Source organism: Schistocerca gregaria, chromosome 1, assembly GCF_023897955.1.
Source record: "Schistocerca gregaria isolate iqSchGreg1 chromosome 1, iqSchGreg1.2, whole genome shotgun sequence".
Lineage (NCBI taxonomy): Eukaryota > Metazoa > Arthropoda > Insecta > Orthoptera > Acrididae > Schistocerca > Schistocerca gregaria.
The window spans coordinates 332,367,700-332,389,813 of NC_064920.1; the positions used below are offsets into that span (position 1 = coordinate 332,367,700).

General features: G+C 38.6%; 1 protein-coding gene across 1 annotated transcript in view; it reads right to left on the reverse strand.

The window, feature by feature from the left end:
* LOC126344173 (mitochondrial carrier homolog 2-like) overlaps window positions 1–21,869 on the reverse strand; it is a 46,515-nt gene extending 24,646 nt beyond the window's left edge. Inside the window, exons 1-4 of the mRNA XM_050001999.1 lie at window positions 21,633–21,869; window positions 21,471–21,555; window positions 10,701–10,869; window positions 3,069–3,200 (exon numbers count right to left, since the gene is read on the reverse strand). Coding sequence (XP_049857956.1) covers window positions 3,069–3,200; window positions 10,701–10,869; window positions 21,471–21,555; window positions 21,633–21,734 — 488 coding nt within the window. The 5' untranslated portion in view covers window positions 21,735–21,869. The remainder of the gene's footprint in view (window positions 1–3,068; window positions 3,201–10,700; window positions 10,870–21,470; window positions 21,556–21,632) is intronic.
* Window positions 21,870–22,114: the final 245 nt, after the last annotated feature.

A 22,114-nucleotide genomic window follows, 5' to 3' on the forward strand; every position in this document is an offset into this window, starting at 1 on the left:
ACCCACCAAAAGTATATCTGCCTTGGTTGATCAACACCTTCATCCCACAGTACAAAGACGTCCCTCCTAGATTAAAGACACCAATCATTTCCTAAATCTGAAATCCATGCCTGTCACAATCTCACCACACATTTTGTTTGTCACCACTGATGCCACCTCCCTCTCTACCAATGTCCCCTATGTACACTGTCTGGTACTGAATGTTTCCTCAGTCAGCAGCCACCTGATTCCAAACCTATGACATCCTTCCTGCTCACCTTCATCAATTTTGTACTTACAAACAACTACTTCACCTTTGAGGAGTACATATCCAAATCAGGGGCATGGCCATGGGAACTAGGATGGCTACTCCTTTGTCAACTTTTTCATGGATCACTAAGACGGGGATTTTGATATCCATAAGTCTTCAGCCCCTAGTATGGTTGAGAGACATTGATGACATCTTCACCATAGGGGCTCATGGTGAGGTTGATCTGTTAAAATTCCTGGAATATCTGAATACCTCCTCCCCACTAAATTTCACATGGTCCTATTCCAAACCCCATGCCACTTTCCTAAATGTTGATCTCATCCTCATCAAAAGCCAGCAACACACTTCTGTCCTCATCAAACCTACTAACAAACTACAATATTTACATTTTGACACTGCCACCCTTTCCATGTCAAACATTTCCTCCCACACAGCCTTGGCATTTGCGGCAAACTTATTTGTTAGAATGGAGACACTTTACAGCAATACACCCCCATTCTCACCTCAGCCTTCAGTGGAGGTATTTACCCCACCAGCCTAGTTCAAAAGCAGATACCCCAGGCCCCCACATTCAATCCTGCTACTGCTGATCCCACCAAAAACAACTTCAGAGCACGCCACTTGTGGCTGAATATTATCCTCATCTGGAATGTGTTAATCAGCTACTTCAACAAGGTGAAGACTCCCTTAAACCATGACCTGAAATGAGATCCATTCTATCTGATTTTGCCCACCACGCCTAGAATAGCTTCTAGTCACCTAATTGCTGCAGTATCCTTGTCAGGCCTTATGCACCAACTGCACCCGTATCCAAACCGTATGGCTCCTACCCCTCAGACTGTCCCCAATGCAAGACTTGGCCTATGCATCCTTCTGCCATCACCTATACCCATCCTGTAACTGGCAAAACATATACTATCAAAGGGAGAACCACCTGTGAAATGAAATGTCATGTGAACACTGTTCGGCCTTTTTCATCGGCTTGACTGCCTCCAAATTAAGTTTTGTGGTGGTGGAGAATAATGATGATTTGGGGAAGGCGACCAAACAGTGAGGTCACTGGTCCCATCATATTAGGGAAGGCTGGCGAAGGAAGTCTCTCGTGCCCTTTGAAAGGAACCATTCCGGCATTTGCCTGAAGTGATTTAAGGATATCACGGAAAACCTAAATCAGGATGGTTGGTCGCGGGTTTGAACCACTGCCCTCCTGAATCCCAAGTCCAGTGTGGTAACCAATGCACCACCTCACTCATTTATCAGTTAGGATGAATAGCCATAGGCAGAAGGCGTGTACTGGCAACACAGTATCTTGTTGCAGAGCGTGCTCTACAACATGTCAATGGTGACCTCCGTGCCTGTTTCACCACAAGCACCATCTGGATTCCTCTTCCAGACATCAGTTTCTCATAACTCCGCAGGTGGGAACTAACACTACATGTTCTTGGTTCTCAACACCCACTTGACTTTAATTTACATTAATTTCTTCCGTCTCAGCACTTCTTCACTCCATTTTACTTTCCTACATCTTTCATTTACTCACCTGTCTATTTTTCGCTGATCCCCTCCCACCTGTGATACATACAATGCACTTAGCTTTTCACTCTTACTAACTTGTGTACAATGTTTTATCAGTAATCTCTGTCTTGCATATTACACTGTCTTCCGTCTTTAAGCTCCCAGGTTTTGAAATTTTGTCCAGTGCAGTCCCCAACAATCAGTCTTTCCTTCTCATCCCGTCTGGTATGTCTCCCCTGATCCGAGATTCTGGGTGACTTTTCTGAAATCTACCTCTTTTCCTAAACCTAAACTTCTCCAGTCCTTTTCCTACATCCCTCTTCCTTCCCATTCAACCCTTCTGCCGGAAGAAGGCGCCACTGGATCCGAAAGCCTGCGTAAGTATAACCTCCTTTATGTGCATGTTCTGTCATCACTTGGAGAGTAGATTTTTTTAACTATCCAATTACATTATACTGTCAAAAATTTATTATTTTTGTTGACCATGAAATGGTGATAAGAGATAATTTAAGCTCAGGTGGGACAAGAATAAAGAAGGAAATAGGCCATGTCCTCTGAACACGAACTATCTTGACATTTGTTTTAAGCAATTAAAGTAACCATGGAAAATCCAAATCAGGATGACCAGACAAGGTTTTAAAGTACTCTTTTTCTAATGCATGTTCAGTGTTTAACAACAGCACTCTCTTTGATATACAAATGGGCACAGGTTTATTAACAGTTACTCCATTCAACACAGCCCGTAACATAAATACAAGAAACTGCACAATTATAACACAGGGTTATTGATATTTCTAACATCTGGGAACAACCACCTTCAACTTACTTACATTATGGAGCCTTTGTTAACTACTGTATGATTCAGTCCACTGCAGCAAACCAGTGAAACCAAAATAAAATAACCAAAGACTGGTATGGGGACAGACAAGATTTCCAAACTGACATACGACTTTCCTGGATCTAGTTCTTTGTTTTCTTTAGCTTTGTCAGTAATCAATATGAGGAAAAGAGGAATTAACCACATCTTAGACATGGGCTATCACACTGCTGCCAGGACAATGAATAAATGAGGCTGGGTGTCTGATGAACAAAATAAATCTAATAATACATTACCTGTTTTGGTTTATCTGCAAATTTATTACAACAGTTGCTGTCACTTGAAGATGATGCTTTTGTTTCTGCTAAAAATAGTACTACTCCAATTTTTATTTGTCCAGTTCCATGATAAGTCAAGTTAGTTGGTTTTGCTTCTGAATGCTTAAGTACTTTTATAACAAAATCTGATGACTTATTTCTATCTTACCTATATTTGTCCTCACCACCAATAAATTGCGCCATCATCCGATATGTTATCACAGCCAGTGGCTGGCTTGCAATAATTCCAGCTGTGCGAGCTGTTATGTCAATAGTCAGTTTATTAACAAGTCGTGAAACCCTTAAAAAGAAACACATTAACACCAACATTAATATGATAAATTTTTACTTTATTTATGCAATGAAACATTTACACACTCAGGAAAAGTACAGTAAATGGCCCTTTGTATAAAGTACCATGTCAATTAAGAAAAGAGAGGGAAACTCAAGTCATGAATTGGATACAAATCTTGTTTAATTTCCCTAAAACACATTTATAGATTAATTTATTATCATTCTTCACTATGTGTGTGTTTAGACAAACTATTTCTTTTTCCTTTACCAGTACATAAAATAATTTTTTTTCCAATTTCATCAGCACAAGGACAATTTGAGTTCTTCAGTGTTCTGCCACAATAAGTTGGCAGTTTTGCATTGTTTTTGGCAGTGAGACATCATCAGTTGACTGCTGATGAATAATGAGTTAGGTGTGCAGCACATGTCAATAGGGTCCCATATATTTGAAAGATAGAAACATTATCTATGTTCACTGCAAGTCTGCCAAGCAAAATACCTACTGCTTCTTTAAGCACAGTTCCAGAAGAAACACAACCATCTGAGTACCTTCATTTTTAATAATTCACCCGAGTACTAGAGTCATGGACATGAATCAAAAACTGAGCTCCCATTAGTTCATCAATTGGACACTGCATATCAATTTTTTGAAACTGCCCATGGTTTATGGAGAAAAAGGAGCTCAGACTACTTTCGCCTAAGACTAAGTATGTGAAGAAGCCATGCACGTCTCTCTACAGAGTCTAATGAACAAAGAAAGCAGATTCTATATTAGCAAAACATGGGATGCCTCATGTTGGAGTCTGAGGGCACATAGTGAAACAAGATGCATCCTCTCTCTGATGCCTGCCACCTGCAGCCAGGAGCACTGATAAAGAATGATGGAAGGAAGATTAGAGTTTAACATCCCATTGACAACAAGGTCATTACAGTGTGAAGGCTCAGAATATGGAAAGATGAAGGAAATCAGCCGCGAACTTTGAAGGGAAGAATACTGGTGTTTGCCTTAAGTGAGACAGGTAAATCACATGAACCCTAAATCTGGATGGCTAATCAGGGATCTGAACCATTCTCCCAAATTCGAATCCAGTGTGCTAACTACTGTGCCACCTCACCCAGTGATTACAGCTAAGTGCCTTTAAGGGCACCCTCAATATCTCACTGATCATCAGTTACTTCACGGAGGCAACATAGATTATTACTTACCGTGAAGATTTGTTCCGACAAAAGCTGTGGCCAAATGCTTATGTATATGTGTCTTACTTGTTTGTGTGTGTGTGTGTGTGTGTGTGTGTGTGTGTGTGTGTGTGTGTGTGTGTGTGTGTGTGTGTGTGTGTGTGTTTTAACATGTTATCTTCGCAGTAATAACCAATTTATCTTTCCCTACATTATTAATATTCCAACATAGAGTTTCCATTGTTTAAATTACAATTTTGCAGACAAAATATCAGACAGTATGGGACTTATCTTAGAAGAAAGATTAAGGAAGGGCAAACCTACGTTTCTAGCATTTGTAGACTTAGAGAAAGCTTTTGACAATGTTGACTGGAATACTCTCTTTCAAATTCTAAAGGTGGCAGGGGTAAAATACAGGGAGCGAACGGCTGTTTGCAATTTATAGAGAAGCCAGATGGCAGTTATAAGAGTCGAGGGACATGAAAGGGAAGCAGTGGTTGGGAAGGGAGTAAGACAGGGTGGTAGCCTCTCCCCGATGTTATTCAATCTGTATATTGAGGAAGCAGTAAAGGAAACAAAAGAAAAATTCGGAGTAGGTATTAAAATCCATGGAGAAGAAATAAAAATGTTGAGGTTCGCCGATGACATTGTGATTCTGTCAGAGACAGCAAGGGGCCTGGAAGAGCAGTTGAACGGAATGGACAGTGTCTTGAAAGGAGGATACAAGATGAAAATCAACAAAAGCAAAACGAGAATAATGGAATGTAGTCGAATTAAGTTGGGTGATGCTGAGGGAAATAGATTAGGAAATGAGACGCTTAAAGTAGTAAAGGAGTTTTGCTATTTGGGGAGCAAAATAACTGATGATGGTCGAAGTAGAGAGGATATAAAATGTAGACTGGCAATGGCAAGGAAAGCATTTCTGAAGAAAAATTTGTTAACATCGAGTATAGATTTAAGTGTCGGGAAGACATTTCTGAAAGTATTTGTATGTAGTGTAGCCATGTATGGAAGTGAAACATGGACGATAAATAGTTAGGACAAGAAGAGAATAGAAGCTTTCGAAATGTGGTGCTACAGAAGAATGCTGATGATTAGATGGGTAGATCACATAACTAATAAGGAAGTATTGAATAGAATTGGGGAGAAGAGGAGTTTGTGGCACAACTTGACCAGAAGAAGGTATCGGTTGGTAGGACATGTCCTGAGGCATCAAGGGATCACCAATTTAGTATTGGAGGGCAGCATGGAGGGTAAAAATCGTAGAGGGAGACCAAGAGATGACTACACTAAGCAGATTCAGAAGGATGTAGGTTGCAGTAGGTATTGGGAGATGAAGAAGCTTGCACAGGACAGAGTAGCATGGACAGCTGCATCAAACCAGTCTCAGGACTGAAAACAACAATAACAACAACAACAGCAAACATTTTTTTAATGGTATTGCAAATTGGCCTCTCATTTGACACCCAAATTACATGTTCTGTATGTACTATTGCCTTATTAAAGCATTAAGTCTGCCCATTTGATTGAAAATGTACATCAGTCATAAGAAAATAAATTACATTACTGAAAGAATTTCCATGCCCCACTATTACAGAAAGACAAGGCCCCACTATTACAGAAAGACAAGGTGTGAAGTTTTCAGCTCAGAACAGAGAAGTGTGAGAAGTGAAACTTTGATTTAATATGGTACATGATCTGCAAAAAATATAAATCAGAGTCAATTCTACCTGTAAAAAAGTTTTAAGCAAAAGTACACATATGAACAGCAAAAAGCATAAAATCACATCTGCACTGAGTCTAATGATTATTGAGAGCAGTTTCCAAGACTGAGGGAGGTGGTGAGGGGGTAGCGGAGAGCATACGAGTCAAGGAGGGAGTAGGGTGATAGTATGAGATAGGTCTTTCAACAGATGACTCAGTGGCTGCACAATGGTGCAGAGGAGATAGTAAATAAAAAGAGGAGAAGGGAGCACAGAGGGAGGTGGGAGGGGCAAGGGTGGATGTGGGAGCATGAAGAGAAGCGTATGCAGATGAACAGTCATCTTCACTTCAAACACACTCAAACCAGGAAGGAACTAAAATTTTGTACAGCACTAATTACCCTCTGGCATACACTTCCTGTATTGCTGAGTATGAACATGAATTATGGAAGGAAATGAGCCAAATACTAGGAAAGTTGTTTCCCATCACTAAAGTCTCTCATTTCACCCAACAGATTTCATCATACCCACTTTATATAGCTAACTTTGAAGATTTCACAAAATCATATGATGCCATGCCAGCATTGCTGCAAGACTATGAATTTAAGTATGGATTTGACCTTTTTGTCAAAACATCCCTCCACAGGCTATAAGTCCTTAACAACTACTTAAACCTAAATACTTATATTTTCAACTTTTTTTCTGCTCTTTAACTGGCAATACAATGTCTCAGACTTTAGACTCTTATCATACAATTATTACCATATTTTTGCAATAATTATCATGACACTGCAATGTTCAAGAAGTGTGTTTTCCAGATTGTAATAAGCCCCTTCTCCCTTATTTTCAGTATGATTCAAAGTTCCTTACAGCAACAAGACCCGCTTTTTGTTAGCTTCCTGGCTAATATTTACTAATGTGAGTTATGAATTGTTCATCTCACTGCAGTAGCACATTAAATAACCAGGTCACCCACAAGATGGTCAACTGTCTTGGGTCCTCCAAATTGTTCTCACCATGAAACAGGATCAAATAAACTGTTTGTAAAAATTTAGATTCCTATACACATAAACCGAAGCACAGATTAAAAATACATGAAGCTGAATAGAACTTTCACTGACTATTTTGAAACTGAGGTGCAGCAGGCTGTTGGTTCGGCAATTTCACACGGCACTTTGACTTGTTTTGAGAAATTCAATGTTTCTATGATGGAGATGCAGATTACTTGCTTTTAGATAATGTCATTGGCTGACTGGAGAGTGCTTAAATAGCCGCAGACTTGCCTTCAGATTCATTCTATGCAAAATATGAAGCAAACTTAACGAAGTCATGCCAGTGGCAGTATCTGCGAGTGACAATGAACATGGCACCAGGCAGTAGCTTATCTGAATAAAAATCTTCTTCATACCTCTCCTACTCTGATGTTTTTCCCTATGATCCATCATCACTCTACTATTCCCACATAGTTCTCAAAAAATTTGGTCACTCAACAAAAGTAGTATTTGTGAAATGTATTAACCCTCTGGTTGCTACAGACATGCCTTGCAAAGCAGAGTTGAGTGCTGCAACATAATTGTTTACTGTACCTACTCATGATAAGTAGCCTCCGTTTGGGCTTCCTCCTGGGACAGGGATATCCAGCCAGCCTTGCTCTGTGCTGAATATTTCTGGGGTGCTTTTTGTGATGCCTTCTTCAATTGTGCTAAGCTTTGTCACCACCATGACATTACTGTAGATGTAAAAATTAGTTTCCAACTTTTCTGCAAATTTACAGTTGTTACATAGCTCCAGCATTGTAGAGGTGCCTTTCTTCCATTGTTTCTGATCTGATTCTGGTAAATCATTTGGAAAGTTACTATCACTTTCAGAGTCTTTAGATTTGGATGAACCATCAATTACGTCTCTCACTGAAACGTAGAAGATCTAGCAACTCGAGAGCAACATATAAATCTTATTTGTAAAACACACTGTTATAATTTCATAGGATCACTGAGTGATAATTAGCTGCACTGCTGCACAACACAGTGTCGTGAACTAGAGTTAGGTGTGATCCTACAAAAGTGCTCAAAATATGCTCAAGATGGTGATATTTAATACCATATTGTACAGTTTCTTATCTGTGGTTGAATTCTTTGACACCCTTCACCTAAATCTGTAAGGAAAAAAACAGATTTGAATTCAGTTTTACATTTCCTAATTGGTGAAAAATATAAAAGATTCCTCATAAAGCTTCAAAACCTTTGGATCAGTTTCTAGTGACAATAAATAATAATTTAGATTTCTATGGTGTCTTGATATTACTGTTAATCCATTTAAACAAAGAACAGACAACATGTCATCTTTAAAAAGCCATATAAACTAAACTATTATTAATATTGAGTTGATAATTTATTGTTTAACATGTGTGAACACAGCAGAACAAAATTATTACTATCAATGTCATATCTGTGCTGGGGTGAGAACTTTTCACCTTACCCTTGTAAAGTTTGATTCTACTTTGAGATGCTATGGTGGACTAGCGAGTAGTAGGCTTTAACCACAGTGGACATGTACTGGAAATTATCGGCACTGGCTAGAGGAAGGAGGAGTTCAACAACAGTTGTGGAGAGAAGAACCAGCGGAGATGACCACGAATTTAATAGTGACTGTCACTCCCTTGTTAAAAGTGAAACTGTAGCAGTTCAGTAGCTTTTATTGCAGTGAAACAAATTAATTATGAGGATAAAATCATGGAGCTGGAAAATTCCACATTTTCTGAAACTTAAAAAATGATTTAAGATGGCAAAGTCTGACTGACAATCTTATGGCACACAGTGAACATCTAGTAGAGTATTTTTTTTAATTATTTTTTGCAGCACTGTTAAAAATTCCATCATTATTTCTCTACAGTTACACTATTTACTCAGTATGGGTCTTGGGTTGGCTACAATTGTAATTTCAAGAAGTTCAGGCTGTTCAGCACTGTAGGGGAAACTATGACTTTTTTTAAAATTTAATTTCCAGTACAACAGTGAGTGGACATATTCATCCTCATCCACAAATCCACATTACAGATAACTGTACTACATCAAATAATGGGGAACTGTTTATATGGTTCAGAAACTCACACTATGAGCTCATCTTCTCAAATCTCTTCCTAGCTATAGACCCTGCTTACTAACACACTGATAGCTTTTCTCCAAACAACTGATTATCAATCTTTGTAGTTCTGTGTGTCTGTTCCTCAATGAATATCTTCTATAATAGCTAACAGATTTCAGTACGGATATGTTAGTGACTGAGCTCATCACCACAGGTCCCACCTGCTCTTTTATACCAGTGAAGTATGTATACTACTTTACAGTTGATTGTAAAGAGCCCAGTTAACCTTTCTGAACATCCAGTCATAGTACCTCCATTCAATACTCTTCTCTGTTAAACATATAATGTAGGTAGTTATTAACTGGTCTTCAACACTTTCCATAAAGTGAGTCAGCAAGGTCACAAGAGCATTCTGGGACACTAGTGGCAGACAGTCACGACTGCAGAACTAAAATGTGTCATCATGAGGGACTTAACATCTGTGGTCATCAGTCCTCTAGAACTTAGAACTACTTAACCCTAACTAACCTAAGGACATCACACACATCCACACCCAAGGTAGGATTCGAACCTGCGACTGTAGTGGTCACGCGGTTCCAGACTGAAGCGCCTAGAACCGCAAGGCCACACTGGCCGGCCATCATGGGGGTTAAGAAGACACAGAACTGCATATTTCAATTGCAACCACCTACAGATCTAATGCAGAAGAAGTGACCATGTTCCAATAAAGCTATTACTGATAGGTGAGTGCTTAGGGTAATGAGTGAGGAGTTCTAAAAGTAACAAACTAAGCCCAGCAGCTTCACCTTCAATCATTTTACCACTCAGGTTGTTATCTTCAGAGCTTGTAGCACTTAGCAGGCATGTAAGGTGGAGTCTGAAATTTCTCTGGTGTCTTACTAATTGCTGCCTCTTTAAGATTCTATGATGTAATTTATCGGAAACTTTTTTATTTGTTAATATAGTCCAAGTTGCTACAAAGTGACAAAGATAAGCAGGGACAGCATTATGATCAAGTTCACACGTTTAACACAGAACTAAATGACCATAGCAAAAAGACATTGTGGCATACATACAACTACTGAGAAAGTTTACTGCAGCCACCATTTTCTACCATGCAATGTTTTCACATATCTACCATCACTACGTAGCTATTTATTGAAATAATGGAAATGGAAATGCACTATTACTACCAAGAAACTGCATTACCGGTGGGAAAAAACGAAGGTTCACCATAACCTCACTTTATTGCTCCACTTTCTTCCTGAATACAGCTTTTCACAAGTAACAATACCCATTCACTGGGTTCACTGGATGTTTGTCAATCTCTACGTACAATAAAAATCGAGAAAATTTGTTTATAAGATGTGGGACAACTGTTTGTACCTTTGGAAAATTACTGGAATGTTGTTGTTTCAGTTTCACAACAAAGTCACTTAAAACAACAAATTCTGCAATCAATGTTTTTATCTATTTTGTAATGTAACAACACAGACCTTGTTTAATTTATGGCACTTTAATAGCAATATACACTACAGGAGACTTACCTTTCCTGCTCCGAGAGTCTACTCTCATCACATTCCTCAAGATATTTGTCTCCTCCTAAATAAGTAGATGCTTGTGAATAGACAAGACCGTTAACAATAATTCCACTGAGCCTTGGAGATATACCTCTAAAACATCCAGAGACACCATCAATTGTCTTGATGTAAGACACTGTCAACAAAACAATTTTTGTTAGTACACTGTATATTTGCTAAAAGAAGAATTAGGCACATTCCTATGTATTTAATGTGATGTTACAGCTGACGGATGCATAGCTACCGCAAAAATTCATTGCTGTGCTCCAATAAACACATTACAAAAGAGTCACTCTTCACATCCACACAACTGTTTCACAACTTCTCCCACCACTTCAAACAACAATTTTTGAATGGCACAGTAGTAGTAGTAGTAGTAGTAGTAGTAGTAGAAGAAGAATAAGAAACTTAAGTCATCATACAAAACATCTGCATGTTATCGCATTTTTTACTGGGAAGATAAAATTATAGAAGTGATTTGTTCTATATCATAACAAGAAGTCACAATTCTGGACATGTAAACACAAGCAACTAACCAACACACAGAATGACAACCACTCAAACTAACAAATTCGATGCACGGTGTACTGGCTTATTTCTGGGTTTTATTGGGTACAAGAGGGGAGATAGATGAGAAGTACAAGAGAAAATAAGATTTAGTAGTGTTGTGGCTGACTGTTAATGCAATCAATTTTGAGACTAGGATAGCAGGAAGCATAATGAAGTAAATGCCAGTTTTAAGTTGCATACAGCAGCTAGAGGGGAAACACTTAAGCTCTACTTCTCACACAGCTCCCAAACCTTTGTTAACATTGAAACACCCATACCTCTAACTACAGCTTTTATTCAACAGCTGTCAATTTACACATCATAATGCCCCTTGCCTATAGCCCAGGCAAAATGAGTAGAACTTATCCAAATACTATGAAGATCTCACAGATGAAGTACCCTTCCCATGTGTTCCAGTTCCTCAACATTCCAGTCACTGCCACCTTTCCTCCAGCATCTCTGTTAAGCGGGTATGAAACAACAAAACAATTATCCTAAATGACACTAACAGCACATTTGCATCATCTGCCACAACTTCGAAAACCTTGTTAACATATACCTACTTCCCATATACATTCCTGTCATTTATTTGGTTTGAGTTACGTCTTCATCTTTCATACTTATTTTCTCTGCATTAAGCTTCTCTCTCCGACTTATTGACAACTCTTACGCAGAAGTGCTGAATTTAAGGTGTTATACAATTGTTATTGCCACTTTGTTTCTTATAATGTGTATCTCTTGGGTGTTCAAGGTTTGTAGGGATTCACTTCCACTCAGTGCTAATGCATGCCATTTCCATCCTTATCTCAGCAAAACAATTTTAGAAAATTATAATTTTGGTAGGTTGAACTATTTTTAAATTTGTATCTTTCTATCATACTGCAGATGTTCCTATTTAGTGGCCAGCAACAAGATAACCACTTTTCATTTAAAAGTCCCCATGCTGGAAGGGAAGCAGTGAATGACATCTCTGTCTTCTTCACATTGTTAACATTATCCTTCCATCTACAGTCAGTTTCATCATTCTTATTCATAATCATATTCACATTAATTATTATATACATAGTATTATCTTCATTATACATAGAATCATCATATTAACAGATTACTGTTGCTTCAGCATCATGCAACATTGCACATAATCACATCACTTTGCACACCAAGTTGCATCCTTTGCTTGTTGCCTGTGTAATCATGACCATGGTGTTTCTACGGGCAGTATGTGTTTAAGCAATAACAAGAAAGATAACTTGTTTGTAAAATTCATTATATAATACAGAAAAAGAATTTTTAAAGATTCTTGGATGAAAAGCAATAAACGCAACATCATAAGCAAGTTAAGTTGTTTTCATTGTAAAACTCTTTATTCTTACAAGTAAAACAAAATAAAAACAGATGCATCACAAAACCATAATGCAGTGTCATCAACTATGTTTAACTCCAGTTATGTTGCCATATTATTTCAAGTCATGGAAGCCTATGATGTCTACAGTCAACCCTACTAAAACAGAGTGTCTTGAATTCAAAGGTGTTAGTACGTATCAGTCATCAATGGTACTGTCTCACCTAGTTGCCAGAGACAAAGTCTGAGTCATTCACTTAACGAGGCCAATAAAACCAGCAATCCCTCTGAATTGGGTTTCACTCCTGGTCGCGTTGGGGATTTTCTCTGGCCCAGAACTGGGCGTTTGTGTTGTCATTATTCCATCAATGATTCATGAAAGTGGCTAGACTGGACTGTGTACAGATTGGGAATGTGTATGGGTGCTGATGACTGCGCAGTTGAGTGCCCCACAAAACAATATCATCATCATCATCTCAAGCTGTTACAGGGCTGTACCTACTCATAATCTAATGATAAATCTCATGTAATGTAGATACACAGTCACAAATTTGAGTCCACTCCTCCCTCTACTTTTTAAATTGCATTCCTGGTGTCTATTAATGTATGCCACATGGAACCTCAAAGAGAATTTACTTCACTTTCTAACCCACAACAAAAAATTCCAGAAACAATTCGTGACTGCATCAAGATCAGATCAGTTCATGCTTGAGAGTTCCTTTGCCCAACAGTGGCCACCTGATTTCAGATGCTATGTGACCAGGTGAATGTGGAGTGGTGTGACGAGTATATTTATCAGCTGCAGTTTTCTTATTTGAAGTTCTAATATTTAGTGATCAGCTAGAACATTATGATCACCCACCTAATAGCCAGTATGTTCACCTTTGTCGTGGATACCTTGGCAGAGTGCTGGAGGGGGCTGGCACCACATATGCACTCAAGTCACCTAATTGCCGTAAATTCTGGAATTCAGATCTGGCGAGTTGGGGGCCAGCACAGCAACTGGAACTCGCCACTGTGTTCCTTGAACCACTCCATTACACTCCTGGTCTTGTGACATAGTGCATTATCTTGTTGAAAAATGCCACTGCCTTCAGGAAACTATATAGTCATGAAGGGGTGTACATGGTCTGGAAACCAGTGCACAATACTCCTTGGTCATCATGATGCCTTGCACACAGTCTACTGGACCCATGGATGTCCATGTGAATGTTACCCAGGGCATAACAGATCCGCCGCCAATTAGTCTGTCCCACAGTACAGGTATCAAAGAGCTGTTCCCCTGGAAGATGACTGAATCGTGCCCTCTCATCGGCTTCATGAAGAAGGTATCGGGATTCATCAGACCGTGCAATGCTCTGCCACTGGGCCAACATCCAGTGTTGATGGTCACATGCCAATTTCAGTCGTAGTCACCAATGTTGTGATGTTAACACTGACAAATGCATGGATTGTCGGCTGTGGAGACCCGTCCTTAGGGATGTTTGGTGTACTGTGTGTTCAGACACACTTGTATTCAGTCCAGCATTAAAGTCTGATGTTAGTTCTATCACAGTTGTTTCACCAGCTTGCCCAGCCTAAGATGTCCGACATCTGTAATGAGGGGTGACTGCCCAGCCCCACGACGTCTTTACTTAGTTTCACCATGTGTTTCAACCACAGCACTCCTAGAACAACTGACAAGCTATGCAGTTTCCTAAATGTTTGTGTCGAGACTCTGGGCCATCACAATCTGCCCTCAGTCAAACACAGATAGATCATGTGCCTTCCCCATTCCACACGGACAGCATACACCACAAGTGTGTGTGTGTGTGTGTGTGTGTGTGTGTGTGTGTGTGTGTGTGTGTGTGTGTGTGTGTGTGTGTGTGTGTGTGTGTTTTGTCGCCTGGACAGGTTTATATTGATAGTTAATGGATGGTCATAATGTTCTTGTCAATAAGTGTACCTTGCATTTACATATTGGATTTTGCACACTTGAAGTGGCAGTAGACGGATTTACAAGACTGCACCTGAACTACCCCAGTAAGTTCTCTCATTATTTAGTTGTAATTCTGATGAAATATTACAAACAATTCAGGCATAATAAGTGACAGTGAATTGGAAAATGTTTTGACTGCAAGAAGCTTATTTTATGAGTAAATTACCATGTCTCATTCACTTTGTGGGAAACCTGCTTCTTTCTACCTTAGACTACTACAGCTAAAAGAGAATTTTTACATTCTTGATGTCTTGCTAGCTGTGTCCTACTGCAACTGTATGCCTATCTATAGATAGGTACATTTCAAGTTAGATGTCTTCCTCCTCTTGCTCTTCTATTTTAATTGAAAACAACTGCAAAGAAATTAAATAACGGAATCCTACAAAATCCTTGGAGTCGTATTTCAATGCTGTGTAGTTACAAAAAGTAGCTTTTTGTAATCGTCATTGTGACTGATGCCGTTTACCAAACTTATTAGTTCATAGGCATTTTTCTGTTGTTCATTTTCACTGTTTTTGAATGGCAACATTGGATGTTCACCATGCAAAATATTCTTATTTAACTACAGAGCAGTGGCAGAATACCCAGTCAGAAAAGCTGCAACAAGAAGCCGGTTAATATAGGAATGAATCTGCATTCAAGTCACAATTGAGACACATCCTCACTGGGTGTAACAGATGGGGGGAGGGTGCAGCTGTGAATGACAGTGTAGTAAACAGTAAAACTTGTTTATTGCCTCCACAACTGGGTGACAATGTGCTGCAAAAGAAATTAAGTCATTGGTACAAAGATACAGGCATAGGGAATTTTTCTGCGATTAATTGATGTCTAACAGGTCTGTCTATGTGGGGTGTAAGGCTTTTGATGCGCTGCTGAGCAACTATTTCCAGGTAGATATTAAGTCTAGACTACAATCCAACATAGTGGTACTTTGGCATTATGAATCAGCAGCATACGGAGGGTCTCTGGAAGTTTTAGAACTGCCTGCTTATCTGAGACAACATATTACAACTTTATAATTCCCATGTGCATACTGTAGTATGTCTAAAAGCATCATTCATATTAAAATGTCAAGGAACAAATTAATAATAGTATGCTCAGGTGCTACATAGTCTCAGACACATGCTCAGCTTGGTGAACCTGTCATTATTTTGGGTTCTCTGTCTTAAGCACAGGCAAACTGCAAAGCTCTTCAAAATAGACTCTTCTGTTTCTACTGACAAAGCACTGGCAGTGGATATACTATAATCATAAAAAGTGGATAGCATGTATCGTTCTTTCAGTATTTAGAATCTGTACGATAGTTTTGCTTAAGCATTACTTATGCTAGACACTACTGTCAGCATTTTGTGGTCACTGTTACATGCTCTGCTAACAAATGCTTCTTTTGTGTTAGCCGAAGCTGGAACTTAACTTTTGCACAGGATGGATTCACTCGTTCCATGTTAAACTGTTTTTTTTACACACAGAATTACGCAAATAACAGCATATAGTTTCCTGCACAGTAGCCCTTCTGGATTTGTAACTTTAATGTATTCGTCAGTTACAAAATAGATGTTCACATTTTGTAATCAATGCTGTAGTGCTGTCTCTGCATTTGTGTACCTATCTTAAGAATAGTGCCGATCTGAAGAAAGGTATTTTCTAAGCCTACAATTATAAAAAATGATATGTTGCCAACTCATAATTTATCTGGTCTCACTTGAAATCTCACTGGAGGCCATCTTATTATCTACTCTGTGACATAGCTACAAGCAACCTGTCTGAAAATGAAAAAGGAAATCTTAAATCTTCTCCATCGTATGCCTTCTTACTGCCAGTACCCCATAATGTAAGGGTGAAGAAGTATAATACTGCACAATTGATAAAGCCTCTTTTCACTTCTGGCAACATAATTTTTGGCTTCTGCGAATTTATGAAATACCATATTTCCGTACCAACTGAGTATGATTCAGGACAACAACCATTTTGAAGCCCAGAGTAAGTAAATATAATTCGAACCAAAACAGGCACGCTCACGCCGCAGATACCTCATTGTATTAAAATAAACTTTTGTCTTAAAGTTGACATGGTAAGTTTTATTTCATTTGTGTTAATACAGTGCTTACTTTAAGGCATTTTCCATTAGTTTATTGGATACAACAGTGAATATAAAGAGGGAAATTGATCAACAATTTACAGGGTGTTAGAAAAAGAAGTCCCTAGTTTTAAGTATAAATTTAAGGGGAAATTAATGAAAAAATTACATCAATGAGTACATGCCATGAAAGAGAATTCCTTCAAGTTCTGTTTAATGTTAGTAGACTTCAACATGGGATCCATTTGCTACCCCACACACGTTAAGATGATATTCCACTTCTCACCACATTTCACTGGTTTCCTTTCAACATTAACCAATGATGGATAGTTTTTGCTGTAGGTGGTGCACCACTATACTGACGTCTAAAATTATGCTACACTGTTATAACTGACTCATCACTTTTCACAAGCCAGGTAACACACTGCGCTTTCTGTTGCTGAGTATACATTGTTGCCGAGTTGCTCTGCACTGCATGCACACTTGGACTAGACTGAGGAAATAGGAAAAAACAGCATTGGTGCCGTCTCAAGGTCAAGCAGAGCTGCCAACTTCAGGGGAGCCAAACTTTGAGAGTTGATGAATCAAACACCACAAACTAAAATAGTGTATGTCACTTTGTACAGATTCTAGAACACATTAACACTAGGGAGTTATTTTTCAAACACCATTTATTTTCGCGCATTATCTAAAATAGTCTGACAATGCTCAGGGGTCATTCCATGTCAAATCAACCAATTGTACTACATGATTTGAACCATGGCCCCTCAGATTTGGATGAATTTTTCTCAGGTTATGTAGCCACTAACAATAGTTTGTTAGAATTGCACAGGCCTACCTTAGTATTCATAGCCTAGAAATAGTCTGCTTTTCACCTCACTAGTATGTACTGTGGTAGTAAAATATTATTTTATACATGAACCCATTGAGATCCCATCTTGATATTTTGCATGCATGTAATCAGTCAGACTGGACCACACATACAATTTTTATAAAAAAAATCCGAGGGTACATATTTTGGAAATTTCAAAAAATGTTTTTTTGGAATAGTTTAATTTTCAGATATATGTAGCATAGTCATGTTACATATCAAATTGAAGGAAATTTATAGAGGAAAACAATGGTGCAAGTTTGAGCTCTAGGTTGTATAGTTTTTGAGCTACAGCATTTTAAAACAATCATTGATTGATCAAAAATGGAGTTTTTTTAAATTTTTATTTTTAAACCCTTGAAACTCAAAAACCAAATGTCAGAAAAAATTGAAATTTCAAATTTAAGCTAGTATTAGTGGGTACATTACCCGAAAAAAAAATAAATTAATCTGAATCTGAGATATCAAGGTTCAGACTATTAGTTGATTTGAGATGGAATGACCCTCAGGTAGTTTACGAATCCATGACCAGAAAACTATTTACCGAGTTAAAAGATAATGTCAAACCAGGCCTGAAATGCATTTCTGCCCAGAAATTTTCTTAAGGTTTTTCAGTAAGGAACAGGAGGATAAACATCAGAGAGCATAAGATCAGAACAATGCGGGATGATTACCAAACAAACTCTTGGTTAGTTTTTTTGTGAAATCAGCAGATTGCATTATCATGTAATAACAACATATGACAGTTGTATCAGTGTTTTTCACACAGAGAGCGATAGGTGTCTCAGTTGGCAACAAACACCAGGTGTGATGTACATGCCCTTGGGGGGGGGGGGGCTTTGCATTACACAACACTCTTCTCGAGTCACCACCTGCGAAGTATTATCTTCACATGGCCCTTTGCTCAAGTGTTGTAGGGCTCTGCCATTAATTTCCATTGCTCGTCAACAGTAACAATACTGCAAAGGAATGCTCAACGAGTGAACTGATGATGCTGAAGCCAAAACTATAGTCACCCTTCAATTTATGCTGCATTGAATTAAACATGCCTATTGAATGCAGTGTCACATTACAGAAGGTCACATTTGATCACAAGTCAGTTTTCGATGCTTCCTGAATGTGGAAAATCATTCATGCCAGAACAATCTCTCTAAAAAAAAAAAAAAATAAATAAATAAATAAATAAATAAATAAATAAAATAAAAAGTGTGTGTTTTGCCCCAAAGCACTCATCTCATACACAATACAGGATTTTGAACTGCCTCCTTTAGCTTCGTCACTCTTTCAACCCCAGCAAGCAATATACTGCAAATGTTAAGACCTTTTTCTACTTGTAATTCTATTTTACAACATTTGAATAATGTGCATATGTTTCAAATATGCAAAATCAATACACAACTGCAAGATAAACACTAGTTGACAAATACACTCTTAACAATGCACCGCATTTAGCTGATCAGATGGCACCTGATGCCAGACAGTAGATGGCCGCTGCAGGGTGAGGAAACTCTCGGGCATAAATTATTCTGATTTTGACACAGCCATTAACTGTTTTGTGGAATTATTTCTGGAAGTTTTTGCTATTACTAGTGGGACAAAATGAAATTAATTATCTTTGAGGTTCCATGAGACATACATTTAGCAGACACCCAAAATGCTATAAAATAGAGGAAGCAGTGGACTTTAACTTGCAACTATGTGCCTATTGTGCAATGATTGTGCAATGTTTACCACTAGACCCTGAGCAGATATACAGCACTGAAACAGCTCAAGAAGAGAACACTTTCTCCAAACACTTCCACATCCTACAGTGTTGTTGATCATGCATAAAGCAAGAATTAGAATTCAAGTGCAGTTTGTTTTATTGCCGGCCTCATGTGAATGATAGACTCAGTCTCTGCAGCAACCACGTTTTATGCGCAAGATTATCCATCTTTCCATAAGTGCAGACCGATGCAAAGAACGCGATGTTGGTACTTACATCTCTATCTTGTGAGTAAAAATTAACTTTTATTGAATACTAATTGGAGGTGTACCACCAATCCTGGAAGCTGTGCTCAACACATGCTTGTTAACAAAAGTTGTACGGCACTCAGTCTGGAGAGGATGATGATGATGACAGCTGCAGGCTTGTGTGCAAAAAGTTTTACAGATTGGCATTAGACTCTCAGAGAGATAAGTGAAGAACTGATGTCAGCAGTTTTAAGAGTTACTACTTCATACGTCAGCGAGAGTGTCCTCACACTAGCCACAGGATCACATCTCGTGCAGGATGTGTATTGTCAGCTTCAGTAAGTCGTTTAATATGCTCTGTGACCAAGTTCAATTCTCCTCACACAATGGCAGCAGCCGGCTCAGTGAATGATATTTTGCTTATTGTGAGAATCCACAGATAATGAAGTAGTGTGCTGTTCACAAATTCCAGTTTTTGGTCTTCAGAGGGATTTTTACTGTCCGTTTATCTTGTGCTCCAGTGCAATACTTTGCAATCCCGGTAAAATAGTGGAAAGGACCTAATAACAAGGCCAGTGTTCTTGTCTGGAATGACATGTTAGGAGCACAGAAAGACGCTGCACTTTAATCAGACAAAGCCTTGTCACAGTCACAAATCTGCATCAAAGGCTCTTTAGCCACTAGGAAACAAAACCATAGAGTACTGAACTCCCATTTATAACTCTCCTCCTTGATTCATGTGCAAAGATAAGCAACAGACAAACTTTAAAATTCAGTAAAGCTTTAGGATTTGCTGACCTTAATATCCAGTTACCAAGTTTACAAGCCAAAATATTTCTTCTGTACAAAAATGCTGCTCATACTTATACTCCTGACCTGCTGTCAACATATTTCCTTACACTGAACAGTTGGCTTTAGTTACAAAATGTAAGTCCATGGACTGATAAAATTAGGTCTTTACTCTGCAGATGGTTCAAAGCAGTACAAATACTATAATAAACCTTAAATATAGTGAAACAGTTCATGCCTGAAGAACAAGACTACACCTAAGTACTCCACAAGTTACTGGTGAACGCCTTCCCATAGGAAATTCTATGTAGAATGGAATGTATACCTCATAAGGGTGTGATAAACCATTATGTGTCATATACAAATGAAGTGCATATGTGACATAGATGCGTTTATAGCAACAATTGAAATGTCTGCTGTATGACTCCAAAAATTACGGAAAATAAAAGTAACTTCTACAGCTACCTACAGTACAATGTAAGGCAAGCTGGAACTATTATTTCCCATTCTTCTGTCAGTGCAAGATACACAAACGATTTATTTCACCAATACTGTACACAACGACACAAAAAAAAATCTAGTATGGCAAATACGTAAAATCTGAATTTGTGGGTTAGCACTCTTCTAGTGCATACACATAGCAGCCAAACACGGGCATCTGACTTAACTATGCCCAAAGTATACTGAATTTCTTGTCCCAGTAATAAAGTAGTACTTTTGCCCACAGATTTCTTGCATATACTGCGCTATATCAATGACCACTGGAGATGATGTGATTAGTAACTACGAGGCGGCGTTATTTACGGCACGCTGCGTTAGGAAATAAGATCGCCGTTTAACGTCCCATCGATAACGAAGGTCATTATTGACGGAACATAGGCCATTTCCTTTAAAAGTAACCATTGCGATATTTGTCTGGGGTGTCGCCTTAGGGATTCTGTCGAATGAATGATTTCTACATACTTTCCGGTAACGTTTGATTCCCAAGAAGTACGACACTGAATAATAAGCATGACCATAAATACTGTCGCGCAACATAGATCATCATTATTACTTTAACCCGCATTTCAAGATTCGTACTGCACAATACCCTAATCAGCAATAGCCGGTAATCTTACGAATAACCGGTAAGGAAAAGTAACTGCATTCATTATTTAAGGAGTAAGATGTTATCTTACCATATTGAAGCACATTTGGAAGAGCAAGAGCAGGCTTTCCGAACAGGGTCTTCGTTGGATACGGTTTCATAGGTTCATAACCAATCTAAAACACAAAAAATTGTAATCAAGATATATAAAATTTATGCATACAGAGTAACGTACAGTTAAGCATTATCTTACCTGAATAAGGACTTTTGCATATTCCACTGGGTGGAAAATTATGGCTCCTCCAACTCTCAATCCGAGATTTACCCATTTCAAGTGGTCCAACTTTTCTGACATTCTTGGGCAGTTTTTCAACTATTGACAAACTTTGTAACTCCCCACCAACAACCATCCCCTACGGTCGGCAAAGACCTTTCTGTTTTACAGCAGTTCAAAGATCTACGATACACAGAGTTCCAACACACGATGTATTCATGTACGCGTAATACCAACTGGCAGCAACAGCAGCATGCTTATATATTTCCAGAAGAACCTGTATATCTAAAATTTGCACCAGACATTAATATGCTAACGGAAGCACAATGCAGCATAATTATTCGAGAAGATGCCAATATTCTATAGCAACGTTTAAATTCCTATAGTTTTTTTCTTTGTAACACCATTATTTTCCATTGTACAATACGTTTAAACTCATCTCTCTTCCACTCGCGAAGCGC